Raw genomic sequence first — 26,299 nt, forward strand, 5'->3', positions numbered from 1 at the left:
CCCCCGCCCCCACAGCAGCCACAGTGACCCCCCCACATTATGCCACATGCTTCCATCTCCTGCCTTACTGGAAGAAATATCTTGTAGCTGGGGAAAAAGCAGAGGATGGGGACAGGAGATGACCAAGACCTGCCCACGGACTGGAATCCGTATACATATCCTTGGTATTATGCAGGTAAAAATAAATAGAGACTGGACAAATATTAATAGGGAAAGGGAAGTACTCACCGAAGGGGCAGTGGCAGTAATATCCCTCCACTCCGCTTTGGCAGGATCCACCATTGAAACAGGGGTTGCACTCACAGTAATTGACAGTGGTGTCACATGTTTTCCCTGCAATTAGGAAATAAAAGCAATTTTCAGGTCAGAGTATTCAGGTCAATAGGAAAGTCAGGCTGGTATTTAGGTAACGAGCTTATGAACCAATGCTGACAGCACAGCCAGGAGAGAGGGTGCCAGGGACCAGTTGAAGCTGTGGAATGGAAAGAGGAAACACAGAGACGATGCTGGGCTGCTCCCAGCCCTGACACAAGCCCAGAGAAATTAACTTTACTTTTCAAGTGTCTCGTAAGTATCTCATCTAGGTATTAGTGGTTTGTTTTTTTTTTTTGTTGTATTTTTTTTTAAGATATATTTTTTATTAACTGGTGTCCATAAAAGAGAGATCATGAAAGGAGATGCTGAAAATAAAAAATTATTCCCCTCTCCTCCACTGAATGCAATGTACTCATTCATGTGAAGGAGACAGAGACAGCCCTTCCTGGAGCCTGTATGAACATGGCATGGTGAACACAGACCGCTATTGTACATTATATGATTTTTCTTATTTTTTCTCATCAATTACAACCTCCTTCCTGACTCAGAGGGATCACAGTCTTCTGGAGCTAAAACCCTGGATACAGTCCTTTTCTAAGCAGACACTGTCACCTGTGGTAAATATTACTCACCAGAGAATAAACTGAAATCACATAATTCATTTCAACAAGGAAGGGAACCAAGAGAAAAAAGTGAAGATTTTAACAGATGCCAAATACTGACAAGGGGATTCTTTGTGGAATATTATTTTGTATGGAAACATTACAAAAGTATTTTCTTCACTGCTAAGTTTTTCATTACTTAGCTTTTATCAGTTCAGCAACACTTCCACTATACTCTTGGTACCTGCCTTCCTTCTGCCACCAGTGCCAGCCTTTACTGCCTGCTGAGCAAAAACTTGAAAGTATCATCATTTTTGTCCCTCATGTTTCTCTAAAAAAACTGGCAAAATCAGCCATGCTCTTTCAAACCTCTTCTTGAACCTCATGTAGGTCAGGATATGTACATAACGAAGGTTAATACTGCCATAATGCTTCTTATTGCACTGATAATGAATCATTGTATTCCTCACACCATATAAATATATAGACTTAAGTTAAAAGTACAACATGAACTTGCATAAAGCGTGTCCATTCTTATATGTCACATACATGTTACATCTCACACTACAGCAACGCACGATATGCAGTCCTTAGACTTTATGCTGGTTCCTAAAACTGTAGAAAATTGGGACTGTGCTATATTAATGCTGCTAGCTTTTTCAGAATGTCAGAACTTGAGTTGCCAAATTAAGAAAACATCTTTTTTTCCCCTCCAGTTTTCTGTTTAACCTAAAGAAGTTTGAAGGCAGTTCTTCCATGTGAGCAGCAGCCCCCCATGTGTGAGTGCAAGCAGGATGGAAATGGAGAGCTGGAGAATTCCTGTGGTTGATACGTAACTTGTAGATCCACCATAAATCTAGGAAACATTTCCAGTGTCTGAATCTAATTATGCTTTGGGGGTATTTATTTATATTTTATTCTCTAATGGGCATGACTGGAGGATGAGCTAACTTTTTATGTTAGATTTTGCTGTTTTCTTTATTTTAAAATTATGTTATATAGTACAGATCTTTGACTTAGCAAGAACACGTAGCAAGAGTGAGACAGAGAGGCTTAACGCAGCTCAATGATGTTTCTTGAGTTTTCACAAAAACCAAGCTTACCCAGTTTTCTGTAATTCAATCTAACTAAATACTCTTCTTTTTCTCAGCTAACATTACAGCTGGCATATTTGCTGAGTCAGCAACAGAATATGGATGTTTATTTTAGCTGCATATATTTTAACCAGCGAATAACAACATCTTCTTCATATTTAACAATGGTTTGAATAATTCATGAAACTAATAAAAGTGTGTTTGCATTTATTCCGACTGTTTTGACACAGGAGAAGATGAATACTCTGATTTAACAGTTCATCAGAGCTATTAAACTAGTATTTATTTAAAATGAAGAAGAATTTTCAGCTATTCTTTTCCATTCAGTGACATGCTAAAGACCTAGGAAAAATGTGTCTATTTACATTTGGAATAACGATCCAACAAAAGATGTCTATGAAGCTTATTTTTCTTCTTTAAATGCATGTGTATTGGGTTTGCATGGCAAGGTTTTGGTAGCAAGGGGTCTACAGGAGCAGCTCCTGTGAGAAGCCGCTAGAATCTTCCCCACGTCCAACAGAGCCCACACCAGCCGGCTACAAGATGGACCCATCGCTGGCCAAGGCTGAGCTCATCAGCAACGGTGGTAGCGCCTCTGGGATAACACAGTTAAGAAGTGGAAGAAAAAAACCTATACAGTAGCAAATGCAGCTGGAGAGAGGAGAGGAGTGAGAATATGTGAGAGAAACCACTCTGCAGACACCAAGGTCAGTGACAAAGATGGGAGAGGAGGTGCTTCAAGTGTCAGAGCAGAGATTATGCTGCAGCCTGTGGTGCAGCCCTGGGTGAGGCAGCTGTGCCCCGCACCCCCGGAGGTCAGTGGTGGGGCAGAGACCCCCCTGCAGCCTGTGGAGAACCCCACGCCAGAGCAGGGGGATGTGCCCGAAGGAGGCTGTGACCCCGTGGGAAGCCCACGCTGGAGCAGGCTCCGGGCAGGACCTGTGGCCCCGGGGAGAGAGGAGCCCACGCTGGAGCAGGTTTGCTGGCGGGACTTGTGACCCCACGGGGTCCCACATTGGAGCCGTCTGTTCCTGAAGGATGGCACCCCGTGGGGGACCCACGCTGGAGCAGTTTGTGAAGAGCTGCAGCCTGTGGGAAGGACTCAAGTTGGAGAAGTTTGTAGAGGACTGTCTCCCATGGGCAGAGACAACGGGTGATGAACTGACTGCAACCTCTATTCCTGGTTCTCCTGCATGGCTGGAGAGGAGGGGCTAGAGAAATCAGGAGCAAAGTTAAGCCCAGGAAGAACAGAGGGGTGAGGGGAAGGTGTTCTAAGATTTAGTTTTTATTTTCTTATTATCCTACTCTGATTTTGTTTAGTAATAAATAAAACTAATTTTCCCAAGTGGAGTCTGTTTTGCCTGTGATGATAAATGGTGAATGATCTCTCCCTGTCTTTATCTTAACCCACAAGCCTTTTGTTGTATTTTTTCTCCCCTGTCCAGCTGAGGAGGAGAGTGATAGAGCAGCTTTGGTGGGCACCTGGTGTCCAGCCAGGGACAACCCACCACATCATGTTAAGCATGCTTATCCTAGAAAGTGAGAGTCCTTCACCCAGATATCAACAGGACAAAATTATAACTATGGAATACTATTCTAGTTTATCACTATAGTTGTTCTGTATAAGGATTTAAAAAATACTACTTTGATAAAGCAAAGTAATTTTCTTCATTAGAAAAAAACAGTAAACAGATGATGAGATTTATAAATTACAAACTGATAAATAAGTAAACACTGTAATATAATGCCGAGTAACTACTAAAAGAATAGCAACTTATTTTTATTTAGTATATAACTCATTTTCAGTTTAAAAAATGGTGATTTGACAACCTAAAACTCAAAAACATCCATCTTTTTTTCCTGCTTTAAGATAATTTTTAGTTAAACTTTTTCTTTCCTCTAAAAGATCCCAACTTTCCTGAATTTCTTCTCCAGGGTGTATCCCTCCAGGCAATCTTACCAACCAAGTACCTTACATCAGTTTCTTCTGAAAACAGTTGCTTCTACAAGGCCTCATGCTGTCTTTTCTGCAGAATCCTGAACTTCATCAATTCATCAGTTTCCTGCTACCTTCAGATCTTTGGTCAGTCCCTCCTTAGACTCCTCTGAGACAGAAACTCTCATGCATTCCTCATCCATCCTCTAAGGAAAGGTCTCCATATTCCAAGCTATTATTGGCAGCTTGGGTTGGTTACTCTGGCAAGATCCAGAGAGTTTCTATCAATTCCTGTTTTTTGAATGGTCTGCCGGTGTTCATACTGCACCTTCTTACTCCTCCTTTTTCATCTAAACCATGTTCCTCCCGTGCTCATACTTTTTCTCTCTATTGTTATTGCTCAGAGTTGATTGGCAGAAACGGATCTTTCTAGACCTCTGAACAAGGACATATACTGCAGAAATAATGGAAAAAATTAGGCTGGAGGGACCTTGGACATCATGATGTCTAAACCCCATTGAAAGCATGGCAACCTTCAAAGTTATATCAGGTTGCGCAGGGCTTTACCCATCACAGACTCTCTCTTGTCTTTTCTTCACTGTGAGGATTCCTCCAGATACATTGCTGTGATACCAGTTACATTGTACATGGTTCTGCAACTTCTACTAAACTTAGATTTTTTTAACACCTTATTCTTCTAGCAAGTAGAGCCATCCAAGATGGCAGCAGGTTGTCCTACTACTTTCAGTTATCTCCCTTGCACCATGCTAATGCCAGATTTCCAGTACTTTAGTAAAACAGTGTATTTGTTCAAGTCCACCCTGATGGTCTGCCAGTTTCATGGGTTACAGACACGGTAAAGTGTGTACTAAAGGTTTAGATTTGGAAGAAGAAAACATAGCTTGCAAACCCATTGTTTTGGCCATTCTGCCTAAGACAGTATGCTTGTATCTAAACATAAGTGCTCACTTTTATTGCTTTCCAGAAAACGTCACTGATCCTAACTTCAAAAAACTAGGGTAGTTTTGGTTTTCAGAGGTCGTTTTCCACAACAGTCTGCTGATTTAATTTTTACAACATGAATTTAAAAGTAGTGTTCTGAAAGACCTTTATCCCATGTAAGAAACGTGCCTTGAAGAATGATGAGATATATGTGTTATTGTGGCTTACACAAGACAATTTTCAACAATCATTTTCACACATTCGGACTACTCTGCACTTCTCAGCTGGGGAATAATTTTATTTGGACAGCATAAAGAATTAGGCTAATCATGTATGTTTGATTAGTGTTTCAGGGTATCAAATCCAGTGAGGGGAAGGAAATATCTCAGCCAGTGTTTTGGGAACCAGGGACAGTTCAAACCAGAGCCACCCCAGTAACACTCCAGCTCAGGTGAACATTGTAATCAGCTGAATTTATCGATCTCTTCTCAGTTGAAATATTGAAAGATCTGGGGTATTAATTTCTGTGTCAGAAAGGTCTTTTTTCTGAAGACCATGAAAATGAGGAAAATGCTGAACAATTGACAACAGACAGCATTCAGCGTTTATCATTCATCTCCTCAAACTGATGATATCACATTCAGGGACTTATTCAAAAATCTAACTTCCTGAGAATTTTTTTTTTTTTTTTTAAATTGAAAAATGTAACAGGAACAGATACTGGCTGAATGCTCTTGGGTTAGATTTCAGCTGATTTGAGAGTTTTTATTTTTTGTGGTTCTCTCTGTCCATCTTTTAAAGTGGTTGTTCTAATGTTTTAATCTTGCATTTGAAACAATTTCACAAACCTACATTCCTTCATCTTAATGAGTCCTGGAAAACAGGAAATGAAGGGTTCAAAGGAAGGGCAGACAACTACTGTAAATCACAAAGTATATTCCCTCCAGAAAGTGATTATTTTAAAAACAAAATCTGATCATCATTAAGAGATGTAATTATAACAGATTGTTTAAACCATAATGATGTTGCTCTGAGGTAATCAGTCTTTATAATCCCATTCAGTGAAAAGAACTACATTACCTTTGCAGTATGATGATGTGAAATGCAGCTGACAAAACATAATAAATCAAGGAAAAGTAAAACTCTCAGTTTTCAGGTAGACCATTACAAAGGTCTACAGCTTGTGTACTCTAATTTACAGTGAACAGAGAATTAATCTCAGAAAATACTAATTTTTAGATGTATGCAGTACCCTGCAAATATTATTTTTTTACCAAGCATGCAAATTCAATTATGAGACTGTATTTTCATTCCAGAAAAAGGAGCAAAGCTATGTATATGGTAAACTGAATTAGAAATCCACTATTTTGGATGTCTCTTTTTTTGCTGAGGCACTCAAGGTTTACGATCACAAAGAAACAGTTTCAGGCTTTATTTTTACATTCACTATGGCAATCTTTAATCATATATGAATCAGGATTAAACACCCAAGCAGCTGTGTTCTCTTTCTGTTGGCAGTGTAATAATAACATAATAGTCTCTATGTCAAGCATTCTCAAACAATCTGTATTCTGACATTTGTTTGCAGAACCTATTGAATATTACATTTGCAGAATTTCAAGTATGCTTTTGCAGACATAAAATGTCTAAATATACTGAATATTTATTGTGATCTTATCTAATAAGGTCTGCTGATATTCAACTCCAAAGATGTTTTGGTTTTTAATTACTTTCTTTGGTGCCATTTGTTTTCTGTCTTGATCGATCAATCTCCAGACACTTAAATAATTCTTGATTCTGCAATGGCCAACTGATTTTAAAAGATCTGACTCCGAAATAGAAATGTCTGCCTCAGTAGTAGTCTATTTAAAAATTATTTGCATTGACAAGGAGTTTAAGAAAGCGCGTATCAGATGCCACATTTAATTCATGGTGTGAAAGAAATCCAACACTTCAAACTCTAAAAGTCTCTCATCACATTTTCTTAGTTAAAATGTTCTTCTTTTGTCGAGCTTGTCACATGAAGAGCTCTATTTTTAGCTGACATAAGGGCTGAACATTAAGATATGAGCTTTAAAAACAGAAAAAAAATAGCTCCAATGATTCAAATTACAGGCTAGAGGCATATACACTAGTATGCTGCTAGAGTTAATGTGTTTTGCTTCGTTGCAACAGCAAACATATGCCCATGTAATCTCTGGTGCTAATGACCTAAAGAGTTACAGGGGATAGCTGCCCTAGAATTATTTTGCCATGCTCCTGGCAAAATAATTTGATGTAGTAATACAACGTGAAATAAAACCCTGGATTGGTAACTTAGTTTAGAACTGCTTGTCAGTTAACAATAATTGCTCCTGATCTGAAGCTCAGTAGTACATTTGTGAGGTTCACACAAAAGATCACACCAGTGTCCCTCACATCAACAGACCCTTCGCACTGAATACGTATCCACTGCTGTAGCTGTGCTTTAAATGAAGTAGTTAAACCTTTATTTCAAAATTGATTAACCTTCTCATTTGCAATAAGTGTATCGCAACTCCTGTACTAATGTGGTTTAAGAAAAAACAAAAGAACAACCAACCCCCTGATCACTCCCCTGGTTACCAATAAGTTTTGGTGGCAGCGGTGGCAAGCCCAAATACCCACACCATAATGAGCATGGTTGTGTTGGCCTGGGCTGCCTAGGGCATATGCGATACAGAAATACTTCTTAGAAAAGGTAATGAAAGCTTTACCTAACCTTCTCTGGTTAGAATCTTTTACAAGGTCTGTAAAAAGTCACCATAAGCAACCATTAAAATTGTTTGGACCTTCCTTAAATATCATACTCAAGACAGAAGCAAATGTTATCCTACTTTTCTAGGGATAAAGTGCTGTTATTTTTGAATTGTAATAAATATTAGAGAAAAAAATACTCAGAAGAGGTAGGAATACTGCAGACATTTCTGTTGTTAAAAAAAAAATATGACAAAGGGACAAAATACAGAACAAGCATGCTTGATCATTTAGCCCGAATTCTGCTTTTTCCCATATCCTTCATCTGTTTTCTGTCTTGTATGACTGTAAGCAATTTGGGGCAGAGGCCGATTTTCTTGCTTGGCATACTCTTAGCTGACTTGAAATGCAACCACAATATGCATAACAGTATCAAGAGCAGAAAAATCATACTTGAGCATTGGAAAACGTTTCTACATGTTTAATAAATTAAAACAGCTCTTGTAAAAATCTTTCTGTTCTAATGCAAATCAGGTAAGTGAGATTTGCCTGAGGACAGAGCTAAAATAAAAGAATACTGTGGGCACCTGGTCTTCTGAGTTTTTGTAACTACAAATACCTCATTTTGTATGACCTCTTCACCTATTGGGGATGCTCATATTCAGACAACCTTGTGCTACAAAGGTACGTTTCTGCCCTCTTTCCATCTCTTCTGGACTGTAAGATATAGAGAAGTAAAAGCGTACCTGTATACCCGGTTTTACAGACACAGTTGAAGCTTCCCGGGAAGTTCTGACAGGCGGCACCGTTTTTGCATGGGTTGGAAAGGCACTCGTTGACGTCCCTCTCGCAGGCCATGCCAGTGAAGCCCTCTGGGCAACTGCACGAGAAGCCGCCCACCAAGTTGTGGCAAGTCCCATCATTGTGGCAGGGGGAAGGGAGGCATTCATCGATGTCTGTCTCACACAGACTCCCGTCGTACCCTGGCATGCACCTGCACACGAAGGGCCGGAGGGGCTCGTTGGCCATGATGATGACGGGGATGCTCTCATGGCTCTTCAGAGCGGGGCTCACTGCCAACCTCCTTAGGCAGCTCCCTCCGTTCTGGCAGGGGCTCTGCAGGCACCAGTCATGGTCCACAGCCTCGATCCGCACCCCGCTCTGGCGAAAGAGGACATCTTTGATGCTCTCGAAGAAGGTGGCCACACCGCTGGGATTCACGTACTGGTTGTTGCCGCGTTTGACGGCCGCCATCAGGAAGGTGTGGTTGCTCTCCTCGTACAGGCCATACAGCTGGACAGCGGTGCCCAGCCCTGTCAGCTGGGAGCTGGCAATGCGTAAGAAGTGGAGGTAGTGATTTGTCAGGAAATCCCGCACACTGTGGGTGCTCAGGCGGAGGAGGATGCTGTTGTCAATGGTGGCATTGCTGAAGCCTGCGAAGAAAATCCGGACGCTGCTGGTGACGGCACTGTGTAACCCATCATTGCTGAGGACAGCCAGGTCAAACGTGCCATCCGTGGATCTCGCCTGCGAGTGCAGCTCGCAGGTACCCCCAGGAATGCTGAAAAGGCTGGTGACTCCTGAGGTAAGGGAGCACTGGAAGCTGTCTAGCACATCTGGATCCTGTGGCTTTACGTTGCCCAAAATTCCACCTGGGAAGAGGTTGCCATAATAATGAACAAAGATTTCTACCGTTCTGGGCTGAGACGGGTTGTCGTTTTGGTCTATTACCTTGATCTGCACAGTTCCTGTGGAAGACATCTGAGGAATGCCAGAGTCTCTCGTAATCACTGACAGGTAGAAATCACTGATTTGCTCCCTGTCGATCTCTCTCGTTGTTGTCAGCACACCAGCGGTACTAAGGCTGAAGTAGCTGGTTGCAGGGCCAGTGCTGAGCAAGTAATAAGTAAAGGGACCTTGGTTCGGAGGGAGATCAGGATCTGATGATTGAAGTGTCATCACAAGAGTTCCCGCCCAATTATTCTCCATTACTTCTCCTTGGCTGGTGGACAAGGTGGGACCATTGTCATTGATATCTTCCAAAGTTACCAACAAAGAGGCACTTCCGGTAGCGGACGGTGTTCCTGAATCGATGGCCAGCACAGACAGGTTGTACACAGGCAACGTTTCTCGATCCAGCTCTGCAGTGACTGTCACCTGTCCTGTCTGTGGGTTGATGGAAAAGGCGCTGTTGTTGTTGCCAGACCCAATGAAATAGGAAAATCTGCTCCAGCTAGGGACAGAATCTGAATCAAAGGCACTCACGAACGTGACATGAGTGCCTGGAGGAACACCCTCACTGATTCGTATGTTGTAGGTTCCTAAGGTGAAAACGGGAGGATCGTTGGCATCCAGTACAGTGATATTAACAGTTACTTCATCTATATCTGCACCACGAATGCTCCCAAAATTTTTTGCAAGCACTTTCAAAGAGATTCGCTCTTCTTTTTCTCTGTCAAGAGGTCCTGAAACATAGATCTGTCCACTTTTCTCATCTACCTGGAAGCCTTTCTTTCTGCTGTTGCCAAAGATAAGGTAGTGGACTTCTCCGTCAGTTCCCATATCACGATCACTTGCAAAAACTTCACCTACAATGGTACCTTTGGAGGCTGCCTCAGAAACCTCAAAATAATAAAGTTTGGACACAAAACGGGGTACATATTCATTTGTCCCTTCTAACTGGATGTTGACGCTAGCAAAGCTGCACCTCTCTTCATCAGGAACATTAAAAGCCTTTACCGTTAAATGGTAACTTTGTTTTGTTTCATAATCTAAAAATCCCTGGGTGGTGATAGTTCCTGTATTGGGGTCAATGACAAAGAGGTCACTATCTGAGGACTGAATAGCATATGCAATCACAGCGTTAGGTCCAGAGTCAGCATCAGTGGCATTTAAACGAATAACGGTTGTCCCACTGGGGGCATTTTCTAACACCTTGGGAAAGTAGTCCTCAGGGCTGAATGCTGGAGAATTATCATTCACATCAACGACATTAACAGTGACACTGCAGTAGCCTGTTCTGGACACCCATCCTCTATCCGTGGCAGTAACAACTAGCTCATGCTTTTGGTGTAACTCAAAATCAAGTGGTTTTGATAGTGTTAGTGTACCAGTAGTTGTATTAATAGCAAAAATGCCAGCCTCATTTCCAGAGGAAATATTGTATCTGATTAATCCATTCATAGCGGCATCTCTGTCGCGGGCTGAAACAGTCCTGATCACTGTTCCAACAGAGTGACTCTCTGGGATAGTAACACTCATACGGCTTTGAGAAAACTCAGGTGTATGGTAATTTTCCTCTGTTACTACTATTTCAACAGCTACCTCAGATGAGAGTGGAGGATTGCCTTTATCCTTTGCTTTCACGTTAAAGAGAAAGTTTTTATTCAGATCAGCCATTAGAGAAGATGACACAGAAATCCAGCCTGTACTCCTGTCCAGTCTGAATTTATTAGTTTTGCTTTCATCAGAGATAAAGTACTCCACTTCAGAATTCAAGCCAAAGTCTTTGTCGTCCACTGCAGTAACTTTAATTAAGTTTGTGCCAACCCTCACGTTCTTAGTAACAGGAGTAAAATATTTCTGAGCGAGGAATAGTGGTGCGTTGTCATTGCTGTCTACTATGTTAATGGTGACAGTTGTCTCGCTCATTAATGGAGGACTGCCTCGGTCTGAAGAAGTAACAATGAAGCTGTGCCTATTAATGTTGACATTGCTTGAACCGCTGGAGTTTTGGTACCTTAAATACTGCTTGTTGAAAATTTCCCCTGTGGTTGCATTAATTCGGAAGAACTCAGACTGGGATTTTATGAAGTAGAAGACTTGGCCGTTTGATCCTTCATCAGGATCGGTGGCTGAAACCTGGGTGACCTTCAAACCAATCCCAGGAAGCTCAGGACACTCCAGATAATAGGATGGCTTTGTAAATCGTGGGGCATTGTCGTTGATATCCATGACAAATACGGTGACATCTGTGCTCACCGTCCACCCGGAGTCATGAGCAGAGACCCTGATTCTGTAGCGGTCTGTGTCCTCCCTGTTTAGTGGTCTGCTGATGGTGATGTCCCCAGTGCTGGGATTTATGGTAAATGGGAGACTTGTATCCCTTATGGAGTACCTGCTGACTGCGTTCACCCCAATGTCTTCATCTGACGTTGTGACTCGGGTTACTGTAAAACCCAGAGGTGCATTTTCAGGCACGGAAGCACTGAATATCTGAGAAAACCTTGGAGCATTGTCATTTTCATCTAAAATATTAATGATAACTTTGACGGTCGTGCTCTGGAGTGGGGTGCCTTTATCTGAAGCTTTTATGGTTAGTATGTATCGAGACAATTTCTCTCTGTCCAAGGGCCTGACACTTCTGATCTCACCAGTGGCTCGATTGATACTGAAACTGTTTTCTGTATTGCCCTCAATTATTTCATAATTTAGCTGTCCGTTTAGGCCACTATCCCTGTCAACAGCAGCCACTGTCAGTATCTTCCGTGGGGACAGGTTCTCCACTATTTCTGCAATGAAGGGATCTTGCTCAAACTCTGGCGCATTATCATTGACATCTATCACCGTTACTTCCAGTTTCTTATATGAGGAAAAGGGCGGAAAGCCTGTATCTCTGGCCTCAATCCAAACCACGTATTTCTGTATGGCTTCAAAATCTAAAGCCCGCCCGACAGAAATCTGTCCTGTCACCTGGTCGACTAGGAAGGTGCTTCTCAAGTTACCACTGGCAATGTAGTAAGACAAGGAGCCTCCTCTGGCTGAAGATCCAGAGACGGTGGTGACAAGCGTACCGACTGCTTGGTTTTCAGGAAACGTGAAGGTCTCCTGATCTGCCTGAACACGAGGAAATTCCGCTCTGTTCACAAACCTCACAGTGACAGTTGTAGAGTCTGTCTTGGGATACCGGCCGCCATCCCTCACATGAACAGAAATGGTGACTTCAGACTCTCCTGCCAGTGGGTTTGCAGCCAGGATTGCCCCCCTTGTTGGATCAATGTGGAATTTCTCAGAGTTTTTCCCCATAAGGGAGTAATGGAGCTCAGCGTTGGAGCCGGCATCTGCATCGGTGACAGTCACAGCAAACACAAACGAGCCTGAAATGGAGAACAAAGTTAGTTCTTTAATGAATGCACCAATTGTGTGGAAACATGATGCCAGCTTTTCACTCAGAAGCATGTCCTGGAGCATTATGTTCTTCCTCACACTGCTCTGCAAATGAACTGCTTTTTTCACATGATGATAAATTCAACAAGGGGTAGGTGAGTTTGTGAGCCCACAAGATGCTCATGCAGCCCCAAATATGTGGGTCTGAACAGTAGGTCACTGCATTCAGAGAAATGCACGTCCAGATGTCAGAGGCTACACATACATCTGCACTGGAAGATGGACTTGAAACTTTTTGGAAGTCTAGTGTCCCATTTCTAGAACATTCACATTATGAAAGCCATGAATCTAATAAGATTGAATGTTCCTTTGATTTTTTTTTTTTTAATTACTTATAGTTTACTTATCCATGTAAAAAAACCCTCTGAAATTCAATTACTATTAAGGTTACCTAAGAGAACAGGCAGCACCCATGGACATTTACCCTACACACCCACTTTCCCTTGCAGCTCCTTTTCTTCCTATTCCGATGCTGCCCCTTTGTCCCGAATAGCCTCTTGTTTCTGATTTTGTAAGAGTATTCTCAGGACAGAAATTAATGGGGCTGCATTTTTAAAAGCATGCTGGTCCTCTGAGACAGGGCTAAAATCACACAGAATACAAAACTATTGCACAGTAGTGAAATAACATGAAAATATTATCTTTCAGGTCTTCTGAACTGATGTTTCAGAATGAGCTTGACTATACAGGCAGCATTTGCATTAACCTACATATCTGCCTATCTGCACAGAGAATCCAGAGTGTTCTTTCGCACTGGAGTTTACAGATCTAATGCACGGCACATCTTTCAAATTTGACACTGTCCAATCAATCTGCAGAACACCCTGTTGATGTTTTACTGGTAATGAAATTTAGAAAATACCCACTCCTGTGTAAAAACCATGTAGTTTTCAACCTCTTAAGGCAAAATCATTTATTGGCAGGAATGACTTTGACAGTGTCCCCTTAAAACTACATTTCATGTCATTATTTGTCATGTGCAATCAGTCATACTCCAGGGAGAGGAATATTTAGACAAGGACAGTATTCAAATCCTTGTGAGAAATGGGACAGGAAAAAATGAAGATTTTTACTTCAGTTAAGCAAATTATATTACTAATTATTATTACTAGTTCACTCTTTTAAACTTGATTTAGAAATAACACGGAAATTAAGCTTTTTCTGTCAAAATGTACACTAGATATTCTGTGATTGGAATAAAAGCAAAAGCCTTGATCAAGTTACAAGGGTTTGTTTTGTCTTTTGGAAAAGCTAATTCAGATTCTACATTGAACTGCAATAAAGTTGTTGGGTTTTTTTTATTAATGGACACCACGCCTGCTAGTAACATCACCGTCAACAGCCTTTCAAAATAATGTGGAAAGCTACTAACATTTCCTTTTAAATGAAAGTGAACTATCAACTGAGGAAGTTGAAGATAAAAAAGTGCATGCATCCCTAGGTTTTTGCTAAGTTAAAACCAGAGTAAACATAGTTTAGGCTTTCTGTGTGTTTCCAGTTCTAGCAGGTTTCATACAAAAAGCATGCAAAAAGATATTGCCAGAAAACATCAGTTAAATCTATATGTACTCCTCAGAAACACATTGAAAGAAACACCTCAAAAAGAGCCATGCATAGGCACTGTACCCTAGTCAGAATACACAAAGATTCACCAATGCAATAAAAAAATAATTTCATAATGCTGTTCTGGAAACAGGGAAGAAATGTAAACAAATTCATTCTTCCATAAAAAGGAGAAGTATTTGCAATTGTTTAAAATTTAGAGAGAAAACCCAAGACATGGAAATAAGCCATTATTTTTGTTCTTTTAAAGGAAAATTTGTTTTGTAAACCATTTGTCTTGGAATCCTCTCTGTAGGCATCACATATCCATGTATGTGTATGCATGTGAAAACACAGCATGCTGAGCTCCACAGAAAACCAGTCCAATTGCAGTTTGGTGAATACGTGGTAATATAGTCAGCATATTATAAAATCCTTTTACCGTTTTGAGATAGTAGAGGTCCTGGTACCAGTTCATTTGAAATCGTGGGAAAAAAAAAAAATCTCAAAATAGCAAAATTTTTCAGTAAATTCTCTCCATCCTCATGCAAATATTCCCTTTTCTTTCCCCTTGCAACGGCACTTCTACAAATATTAGTAGTTTGGACTTACACATTTCTAATATATTTATCAGGCCTTTTTAAACATAAATTGAGTCTGAAGTTAATTCCTGCACTGAGTGAAGTCACTTTAATTTGGGTGCAGCAACCACAAAAGGAAGGTTGTTGCTTGGCTTTTTTTTAATTTTACTTTACCACTTGGCTCAAGGAAAGGCAACATAACTAATATCTGATATAGACACAGCCTTTTTGGAAGCAGTTGACAAAATCCTCTTTAAGAATTGCTCAAGGTGGATAAAGAACAACTACATGCAAGAGGAGACTTTCAGAGGAAAATTAAGAGACCATTGCCTTCCTCACCTTGGCAAAATAATTTAATCCCTTCTTTGAGTGGGTGTTCATTTACACTATGTCTTCTTTACATAACTGCAGGAAAATAATAGAGTTTGGATGGAAGGAACAAACTAAAAAAAGTTGCTAAATTAGGGTGATATACTGAGCCTTGCTGTTATTCATTTCTGTGCAACACAAAGATGACAAAACGTGAAAAACAGCTGCAGAGGAACATCTTAGAAACTTTTCTTGTGTCTCAGCTTTCCATTTTGTCCACACGTTTATGCAGTCTGAAGTATCCCAAGCACTGCCACTGATTGGGTTACCTGAAGTGGTAGGTGATGGGACGTGGGTGACATAGGGATGGTGTTGAAATTTGGGTGGGTTGTCATTCACATCAGCGACGGAGACAAGCACGCTAGTGGAACTGGAGAGTGCCCCAGGGAAGCCCCCATCGCTTGCCACCACCACTAAAGTATAGTTCTCCCTTGCCTCTCGATCGAGGAGAGCACTGGTGATGATTTGTCCTGTAGAGGGGTTGATTGTGAACTGCGAATTGCCACCAGTAAGCCTATAGCTGTTGAAAAGAAAAAAGAAGTAAGAAAAATTCGGTTAGTATTTCATAAAGCAGCCTGCTGCATTAAGATAACAATTTTCTATAGTCTTCAGACCACCATGCTGACGGGTATCAACATGCAGATTTTCTTCTGACTGTCGATCTGTCTTCACTTTTTTTCTCTTCCATATTTCGAGACCTGTCATAAATGACATTTCTGGGGATTTCCAAGCATAGTTGCTTAACACAGATTTATTTCTAATAAGTGAGGAAAAGATTGAGCCTTTGTACATTTGAAGATACAGTTGGACATAGTCTCAAAATGGGCTACTGGAGGCATCCTCTAGTACTGATTTCCCTGGGCTAACACATTAAGTGTTACACTTCTTAACTGAATCTACAGAATATAATTAGTAAATACTATTTTCTGAAATAAAAGGAGGACAATTTTACAAAATATTATGAAGATTTATAATTCATATTATTGCCTGATACTGAGCCAAGTGTTGCTATTCAAGATTTCAATGTTAATTCATAGTAGTTCATAGCAAATTAGTAACCACAGAGCTGCATTAATAAAGACTAATTGGGACCACAATTCGACCCTTGATTGTGTATGTACGTGTATATATCCGTGTGTGTGTGCAAAAATGTCATTTAATAAGAATTGACAGTGTGCTTACTGCAGTGCGTTGTACAGGCTACCTCTGGCTTAGTAGCACAGTGAATGTGTCCTTTCTCTTTAAATGCTCATGCAGCTTGTGTTTGTACAGAAGTTTTAAGTTCTGTACTTTTAAAAAGTAATTTAAAGGTTGTATTTTTAAAGGTAATTTATTAATATTACATTTTTTATTAATTCAGGTAATGAGTTTTCTACAAAGAAAGGAAACAAAAACTGGCTAAAATGAACAAATCCCATATTAAATATTATAACCCTAACAAAACCCAACACAGCTGTGATTAGCATTGCTTCTTCAGAGAAGCCTTATACAGCACAGTAGCAGCTTTTTTGAAGGATACAATTCTATAAAAGATTCAGAAGAAAAATGGCTTTTATGGAAGAGAGTAATCATATCTTCACCTTTTTAAAATTAGAACAGGTTATGACAGAAATAATAACACAGTCCAGAAGCTTTACCTAGAGGATTGATAGCCAGCCTGTGTAATAAGCTGTGACAACTTTTCCTGTTCAGTCATTAATCTCTACAGAATGCCATGAGCATACTTTAATTGCTTAACTATGATATAATATGATGGCCATACGTAATTATTCTCCAGCCATAGCAATGTGCATCTAGGGTGGAAAGAATGTGCACAAAGCCTAAAGCACCACTTAAATCTCACTAAATACTAGCAGCATGGGCGAATTTCATCTTTGATTTGCAATGTTTTAATGCTGTGTGAGGTGCTGCAGAAGAGAAAGACTTTCTCTTCTGTATTTCCATATATATAGAACAGCTTAAGCTTTAGCATTGGAAAGATGCTATAAAAACCTTCTTTTTTTAAAAAAAAAACAACAAACCAAACACAAAACGACAGAATAAAGACAAACAACATTTGCCATAGGATATTCTGAGTTATATCCGAGTACAACTGCATGCAAACCAACTGGACTATGTGTCTCAGCATAGTTACAATAAAATTCCAAATCCCAACCCAAAATCCCCCAAAACTTTAATGGTGACAACTGGCATAAAAGGAATTTGACTGAAGTGCTTGAAATCTGGCCTTTTGACTACTCTGTGCTGACCACTCTTATTTATATCATCTTTAACAAGACTGCTCAAGTGTGCATTACCATTAACCACCCCATCAGGCTCTTTTAATGACTTCACAGGTTATCACCACAAATAAGAGAAAACAAGTTGGCATGTACAGACCTGTAACAGTTTTGCAGAAGATTAGCTACTGCTTGCATAACACCGTCCATTTTTTACTTTACATGAACATTTAGCAGAGGATTTTACATACCATTTTTGGAGGAGTTCTGAGTGCTCAGCATCTCTGACAAGAAGACCTTATGTGTTCTGGTCCTTCTGGCTTTTGCCAGTTTTGTAATACCAGTCATATTTTAAGATTTGCATTACTCTAAATGCTGAATCTAGGCTAATTCTGTCCAAGAAAAACAAAGTATGTTCCTAAGACTAAAAGTGTAAAACAAAACTTGGAAACAATTTAAAATAGCTACTTATGAAGGAAAAAAATATTTTTATCAATTATTTTACTGTGAGGTACCAAGTGAATGACAAAGACTAATGGCAGAGATATTAAAGCAATTCAATCATGCTAAAGAAACATGAGAGCACCCTGACAATTTCTGATTATGGGCTGCAATAATTACAATCATTTATGCTTTGTATGGAATTCTTTTTCCTAAAGCAGCTCGCCAGAAATAGTTTCTTAGAGTAAGAGTGAATAGAATTAAAAGCTTCATTGTTTCACAATTTAATAAATGGTAATTGTGGATGTTTTTCAAATATTTAAAGATGCCAAAACATCGAGTTTCCGTTTTTGGCTTCTAGCTACTTGGAAAGAAAATATTACAGTATTTTATAGACTATTGCTTTGCCATGACATAGTTCTATTTTACTTCTTTTTTTATAAAAAGTGACAACCACAGTGATATTCTTACGCACTTTGAAGAATGAACTGAGGTGAACTAACAAAACTGAATAAAGAAGCTATTTTATATCCAATTTTCTATGTTTGGAAACAGAGATACAGGTGTTTGCAGTCACAACAGTTAAATGCGATGAAATTACCTACATGTCCTTCTGATTAGTAACTAACACAAATTATTAGTATAAATGCATCCAAGTCGGTATAAGCAGTCATCTAAACTACAGTTAAATTTGAAAAGCCACTTCAGGTTCAAAATAAGATACTGAAGCCTTCCCCAAATATATATATACTATCACAAAATTAACACTATCCGCTAGTTTGGACATGTTTATGCAAAAAAATGATACTGATTTCTAGATTTGCCTAGTTTAAAAATTAAAGTTTAAAGATGACTATAGCTGCAAAATACATTCTGTACTTTTTTTAGGGTGAGTGGCTTCATTTTAACATAAGTGAAAAAAAAATATTATTTAACCCTGCCACATTCAGCTTTTGTAGCAAATTCATTAATGACGTTTGAAAAGTCCATCTTCCTCTTCCCCACCAATCCCTTCCTGAAAACTCCTTCAATTAATATTTAAGAAGTTTGTCAGCCTCCAAGAACAATGGTTTCTAGCTTCTTAAGGAATACATTTTAAAAGATTTGTATTGTATCTATTAACTGTATTCTTCATTACAAGGCCTCAACTCTAAAAGCTATGTTAAATAGAGGAAAGCCTTTCCAAAGTCTACACAAGCTGAGGGCAGTCAGTAATGATGATCATTCACAGCCTATATCATATTTCATTATGCACAAAATGTATATATAAAGAGTGCAAGCTGAAGTGCTTATTCCATTTATGACATTACTTTGAGTTTCAAGATTTCTTTTTATTTTTTTAATTCATCTACCTCTATGCTTATTGAGGAGTGTAAATTCAGCCTGTTAACAATTGCACTCAGGTGCAAGTTAAACCATTTGCTTTTCACTTAGTAAAAAATTAAAATAACACTGTGACTCTCCTTGTCCTTAATATAATTTTAAAAGCCTATAAGGAACCAAAAAAAAAGCTGGATTTGCTGAAATAATTTAGCGACACAAATACAGCTGTCCTTTCGTGTCTTGCAGCTTTATGACATGTTCATGATGGACACTGAGGTTAAAAAAATCTTCAGGCAAGGTATGAGGTGATATTACGTACAGCAACAGTAAATGACCTACCTAATAACAGCATTTGTAGAAGCATCAGCATCTGAGGAGTTTACGAGCAAAATATCTGTCCCCGTAGGAGCATCCTCTGGAATAGTGGCAGAATACATGTTAAAGGCGAACGTGGGGACATTGTCATTGACATCATCCACTGTGACAGCAATGGTTCCAGTGCCAGTGAGGGCAGGAGATCCTACAGGAAAATGGGATACAAAATGCTAGAGGTTACAAATACCACCGTGCTAATCCAAGGTCTGCCATCCCCAATTTAAAATTTAGCGCTTGAGCATGTCACAGTTCACAGAGCAAGAAAGCCAATTCAACATACAGGACAGGGTCAGATTTGTTTCAAAGGCATCTCAACATAAAGTACAAGTTGTGGAAAAAAAAAAAAAGTTGTTATTTTTCTCATTCCACCTAATACCACAAATATTTTGTAATACATGCTCAGTGGAAAAAGATGGTCTTGGAACTGCTCAGAAGCCTTCCTGTAACAATTAGGACCAATTTGAACATGTGGTTGACTTATTCTTTCTCTATAAGAAGACGTTCAAAGGTGGTGCACTGACAGCCGTTAAGACTCCAGCCCTCAATTTATTTATCCGCAGAACAAATAGAGTGGAAACAGTGGCAAACCCCAGCTTTCCGTGTGGCTTTTCCACTGCCGGTCGCGCCCCTGACCTGGGGAGACCTTCTCTGAGCGGGTGAGAAGGTTGCACAGTCTCCAGCCCCATTCAGACTCAATTTCACTGTAGAAGCAACCATCTATAGCAGCAAATAATGCTTGCTCAGATGGGATATTGGCTTATAGGAAATGGGGCTCAGCTTATTTAACTTACAGCTTTCATCCTCATTGTGATTCTAACACTTAACTGATGAGCCTGAAACAAGTGAGAAATAGCATGTTTATTCACGTGCAGTCCCTCAGTATTTATTCTCTTTAGCTTTTTCTTTGTCATATCCAAAAAAAGACAGTGAAGAGTTTTACAAGTTCATGTGAGTTTTGCCAGTCTATTACACTTATTTTCATCCAAGAATCAGCATGACATCTTCTGCTAACCCAAATTCTTTGCTGAGGGTCCCTGAAAAAAATGGGATTTTTTTTTTTTTTTTTTAACAAAACAAAGAAGGAAAGAGTGATAGTGGAGCTTAAAACACAATTTATGGTCCCTTTTACTCAAAAGACCGATGATGACCATGCCCATTTTACCCAAGGTTGGATCGCTTTCCCCTTCAATCTCAAACAGATACAGCAATTCAATATTTGCTGGACTGAGAAAAGTGATGATAATGAAATACTTTGGGCCAGAGACTGGTTTGAGTACTTGCTGCAAGGCAAGCATATTACATGGAACTGTCATTTGATGAAACACAGGCAGCCCCCATGTGACCGCCCTAGTCCTTCCAACCTGGCAGATGATCAGGTCGCTGCTACCCGAGGTTATTGCTGGACCTCAACCTGGGCTGGAAAGGAGACAGGCTCTGCTCTTGGGTCTCATGTGGTGCTGTCAAGGGCTCCAGACACCAAGCTCTTGTATAAAAGAAGAAATAATAACCCATTTTCCCACATATTAACCCTTTCAGGTTGAAGAAGTACCACGCTCCATCGCAGGAAGAAGCTGGGAGCAACTTCTGCACAGGAAGGAGGTTTTTCACTGCAAAATATTTCAAAGTAACTTGGCTTAACGCACAAAAGGACTGCACAAAAGAGTTTCCAATTGAAAGGGGCCATAAATCTCGCAAGGACGACTTTGAAGCCTGCTGATCGAACGGAATGGTTCACGATGACAAGAAAAGAACGTTTGAGCTAAAGTATAGGTTTCATGCCACGGTCATGCACAATGAAGGCCTTTCTCTGCTCTAGTCTGAGGTAATTCATTTTGCCAATTAATATACTTTCAGCCAGGAAGGTTACATTAAGGCAATGTCTGACTCATTTTTTACCCTTTTTCCACCCCCCACCCCCCCAATTTTGTCATTTAGCCAAACACATATAGATAGACAAGACTGCAAAAATGCTCTTGATTGCTGAAATATTGCCTGTGGAGTGTTTATTATTACTGAATTAAACGAAACAGAGTCCTCAGCAGTGTTTGCTGCATGTGTCATCACGCTCTGGTCTTCCAAACACATTTAATTGACATTCATCTCGCAGCTAATGAAATGAAAAGTTGAAAGTTGTTAAGTTTCACAGGTGATTAAACAATTTATACATAATTTAGAAATTAATCCTGGGTAAGTCACATTCAAAGAGCATCAGTAATGTAATTCAGCCTGGAAAAGAAAGCTAACTTGCAGCTAAAACCTGAAATTAATTGTTTTAAATGTATTTGCTAACACAAAGAGCTGATGCTGTTGGTTTATTCACAAAAATGAACTGCAGTGGCAGCACCTTTAGAGGTAACCCAGTAGTGGGGCGATGCAGGCTGTCCCTGTCCCAGCTGGGAGCACTGAGCTCGAGCTCAGTGTTGTGTTACCTACACTCACAGAACGGGGCAAAGAGGAGAATGCGTTCACATGGGCTAAGTACTGCGTGGCCATATCCTAACAGCAAAACGCTGCAATGGGTTTGTCGTTTCTCCTGCGTGGCTATTAAATCTTTGGTCACATAATGGAAAAGGGATGCCAGATGTAATAGCTGCTTATGGGCTATGGATACTTTCCTGCTCAGGATTACACCGACAGAGCAGCAGCTTGTGACTCAGCCATTTGACTCCAACAAGCCCCAGGCCCCTTTCCTCTCTGAGGAATCTGAATTTGCAGAGTACCAAACAAATGCTCTAAGGGTCGAATCCCAGCCCTCGCCTCAGCCCCCTATATATTCCATGCCGTTATTCTCCAACTCCATTTCCCCATCAGATCTGTCTACAAGGCACTGTGTAGATGGATGGACACATTTATATTAGCCTCAGAGAAGTGAATATACCAGCCATGGTTGAGCACCATACTAATAAGATTAGCTAGGGCAATGAAGTAACTCATTCAGCACTAGTTTGTGATTGCATTGTGCTTGCAGGAATGTCCCAGAAGTCCAGTATTAATTCAGCTGTTTGTAACATCCCAAGTCACTGCTCTTCAGTTCAAAACCCCAAATCTTTCTCATTTTACTTAGATGGAAAAACTCACGTATTTACATTGGTTTCCTGTCTCTGTAGTTATCCAAATATGTGTTTTTCCTCTAAGTAAAACTTCACGTCCACAAATTTACTCCTTTATTCTATTACACTGAAAGATAAAGTTGCAATTTCACAGAGTCCTCAAATCTTTTATTCACTTGAAATTAAATGACTAGATCACATTTCTGCAGTTACTGAGAAATATAAGAAGAGGAAATTACAAATGAAGTAATTTTCTATGGAAAAGAAATAGCTTGGGGCCAAATTCTACCGTCCTTAGTGAACTTTCAGTGAAAGTTGCGCTTGCATAAGGACCACAGAATTCGGCCCCTGGTAATAAGTAGGTTTCATAAAATGTACATGTCATATTTGTGGTTAGAGAAGTAGTTTCCATGGTCAGGCTGAGTTCCCAGATTTTTTAGTTTTGCTTCGATAGCAAATCTTCCCCAAGTCAGTTATTCTTATTATGCTAGAGCATCATCTCTTTTTTCTTCTGCACTAAATGTTTTACATAAATAAGTGTCGTAAATTTTGTGTAAATTCTGCAATATTAGCCAAACACTCAAAATGCCCCCAAACTGTTTTCAATAAACCAGACATGTTACAACCTATATAAAATTGCTACACACAGCCACACAAGCCTCTGAGTACTCCTACAAACAGCCCTGTGGGCTAAAGCCACAAACATACACTTTTCCATTAGTGAACTTGCACTAAAATGTCTACCAATTTTTCATAGTAGTCTGAACTATTTTTGAGCAGAAAAAACAACTGTTTCTTTGTCAGACACCTCTTATTGAGAGCATTCCTCTTGTGCTCTACCACTACTAGTTGTTTTTCAAATCCCAAAATACCATGTCCCACAGACACTTAGGATATCCATGTTGAATATATTATTATTATTATTATTATTATATTTCCCATTTATGTGTGCTGTGGTCTGTCTCTATGAAGCAAAGAGTTTATTTTCTAGGTGACAGCTGTACATATACATTAAGCAGACAGTCGCACTAACGTCCACACATCATTGCTGAAATAAAGATTAACCTGGGATAGTGTCAAAATAGTAACGCTGAGTTCAGGAAGAAAATTGTTTCCCATGGATGTTCTTCCAAAAATTTAAGCTTTTTGCTTACATCTGCAAGTAAACATGTGTCTGGGGATGAAGAGAAGGAGCAGACCTTGGGAGCCTGCTCCTTGGAGGCCAACAGTGGAGAGTGAGTTACAGGGGGAGGTTACAAGAGGCCACCTCAGGCTTGACCAGCACTGGGCTGTGGTTCTCTTCTCCACATGGGACCTCTGAAGAAGTGACATGAAGAAACAGCCATGGGAGACTGTGGGGTGGGCAGGACGTCTCTTCTCCTAGCAAAGTGGGACTGGCTGGTTTTCCACCCCATTCACCAGTGCTTGCTGAGGCTGATCTTCACAAAAATACAACACTGAAAATGTGTCAGCTTGGAAGTTATAACAAGCCCTCTCAACTTCTTCCTACTGCCATCCAAGAGAAGGGGGACAAAAAATACTGGATATGTGCAGCAACACATGTGAAAAAAAGGAAACTAAATGCAGGAAGGTGACACTGGGGAAAAATATCATTTAACTGACAATTTCTACTTCTCAAATGCAGGATAACCAGCAAAGAGAAGACAATATGCATTTCTGCGTGAACTCATCATAAATCACTCATTCCCCCTAATTTGTGTTAATGCTTATGATCTGCAAGGGATGCACCTAAAGACTGCTTTCACTTTCAGCCTTGGCCTACTCATGTACCCTTAGAAGAAGAGAGCACCACCTCCTATCTTTATTCACCCATGCCCTGTGGAACGGAGAAGGTAAACTGTCTTGGCTCCATGTAATCCCCAACCACATGGCACCATCTGCTCCAGTATACGTTCAACTCTCCACACCACAGCTGGACACCAGCACAAGTGAGGAATGATCAGAGTACTTAGTGGACTGGCGTTGTAAAAGAAAACAATTGAAGGAAACTTGCAAAGCCATTTAAGTTCTTCAAGAAAGCTCAGGAAAAGATGATGCTATTGGAAATTATCTCGGCTGTGTGGTACTGTATGGCTCACAGTATAAATTAGAAACAGGAGAATGTGTTCAGCACATTATCCACATATTGTTTGAAGCTTTAATGGCTTTTGGGTCCTGTCTGTGCCATGGTTAACACAGCAGATAGTAAAACTATCATTCCTTTCAGAAACCAGGAACTCAAAGTTTTTGCCAGCATTAGAATATCAAAATTAACTGCTAGAAAACTGACAATAACCGTAAGCAAAAAACCTACAGATACATTTCAGTAAAATTAAAAAAAAAAAAAGGATTAAAATTAAATAAAATGAATCTAAATGACTAATCAAAACTCATACTGCAGGCAGTTTACCATGTTTTGTGGTAAATTAAACACATCATTATGCTGAAAATTGGAAAGCGATTTAACAGAAATGGAATTTTTGCTTCACTGAAATGTGTTGCTTTGCAACAAAGCGGATTTCACTTCTCCAGTCAAACACTCAGTGAATGAGTCCCAGGACAAGAAGTTGTATGTGTTATTACAGAGCATTAACTTTTTCACTCAAGTAAACAGGGCCTTTCTCACATTAAAGCAGCCAATCTTTCTAAATGCATTTAAATGCAGACAGAGTGTGCTGAGCCTCACATAACTGGAGAGTTTTAAAATAGATATGGAGCTAGAGAAAGTTAAAATGCAACTGACTTGTATTATGCTTTTGATTTCTAGTGCACACAAAGCTTGATTTGGAATGTGGATGACCTTAAATTAACTTCTTTACCAGGAACACAAAAGAAAGTGCGTATGTGAAATAAGAAAAATAAGTAGTTATATACTCAAGATTGCACCACAAATATTTGTCCTGGCTGAATATGTTGTGTTTTATTCTCCTCTTACTCCGTTTTTCACTACAGGCTTCCATACTTAAAAAAAAATAGTGAACCTAGTATATTTTGAGATAAAAGCTGAAATAAGCAGTTAATAAACAAGCATAATAAAAAGCTTAGAATCTAGCCCTACTCGCATTCAGTTCAACAGATGACTGGTGAATGAGACCATCCAGGAACCCAGATATTCAAAATTTCTGAGTGTGTTAAACATGAGTTTTTCTCATAGTTAGGTACAAAATAGTAGTTGTTCCCAAAGCTGGCTTAAGAGAACTTGTACTTGAAAAAACAACTTTTCTGTATTGCATCAGATATTAGAAACCTCAATATCCTCCCTCATCTAACAGCCTAAAGAAGCTAACAGATATAAATTTGGGAACATAAGCCATCAAAAGTTCAAAAAATATAATCACTAGACAGAGTCCAACCTTGTTCAAGCAATGACATGTCCAGCCACGCTTAGGCTGATGCACATGCACAAACACACATACTCATAACATGTTTTGACAGTGCAAAAGGAATCCTTGTTCCTAATAGTGATGCAAGATGGTAATCTCTCCTCTGATTTTACAAAAGATTTTAAAATTAGAATAGTTTTCTATCAAAATTCCTGACTGACTGCATCCTACGGATTCAATAAGCTTTTCAGTTTCACAATAGGGGCAATATTACATTTAATATGCTGTTGAAAGGGTGGGACTTAA

General features: G+C 39.7%; 1 protein-coding gene across 1 annotated transcript in view; it reads right to left on the bottom strand.

Moving 5' to 3' along the window:
- Positions 1 to 26,299, bottom strand: part of FAT4 (FAT atypical cadherin 4) — a 150,327-nt gene that overhangs the window by 22,601 nt on the left and 101,427 nt on the right. The window contains exons 7-10 of the mRNA XM_026847875.1: positions 19,585 to 19,765; positions 15,532 to 15,782; positions 8,351 to 12,700; positions 229 to 333 (exon numbers count right to left, since the gene is read on the bottom strand). Coding sequence (XP_026703676.1) covers positions 229 to 333; positions 8,351 to 12,700; positions 15,532 to 15,782; positions 19,585 to 19,765 — 4,887 coding nt within the window. The remainder of the gene's footprint in view (positions 1 to 228; positions 334 to 8,350; positions 12,701 to 15,531; positions 15,783 to 19,584; positions 19,766 to 26,299) is intronic.

This window comes from Athene cunicularia, assembly GCF_003259725.1.
Source record: "Athene cunicularia isolate RWA chromosome 4 unlocalized genomic scaffold, athCun1 chr4_part2, whole genome shotgun sequence".
NCBI lineage: Eukaryota > Metazoa > Chordata > Aves > Strigiformes > Strigidae > Athene > Athene cunicularia.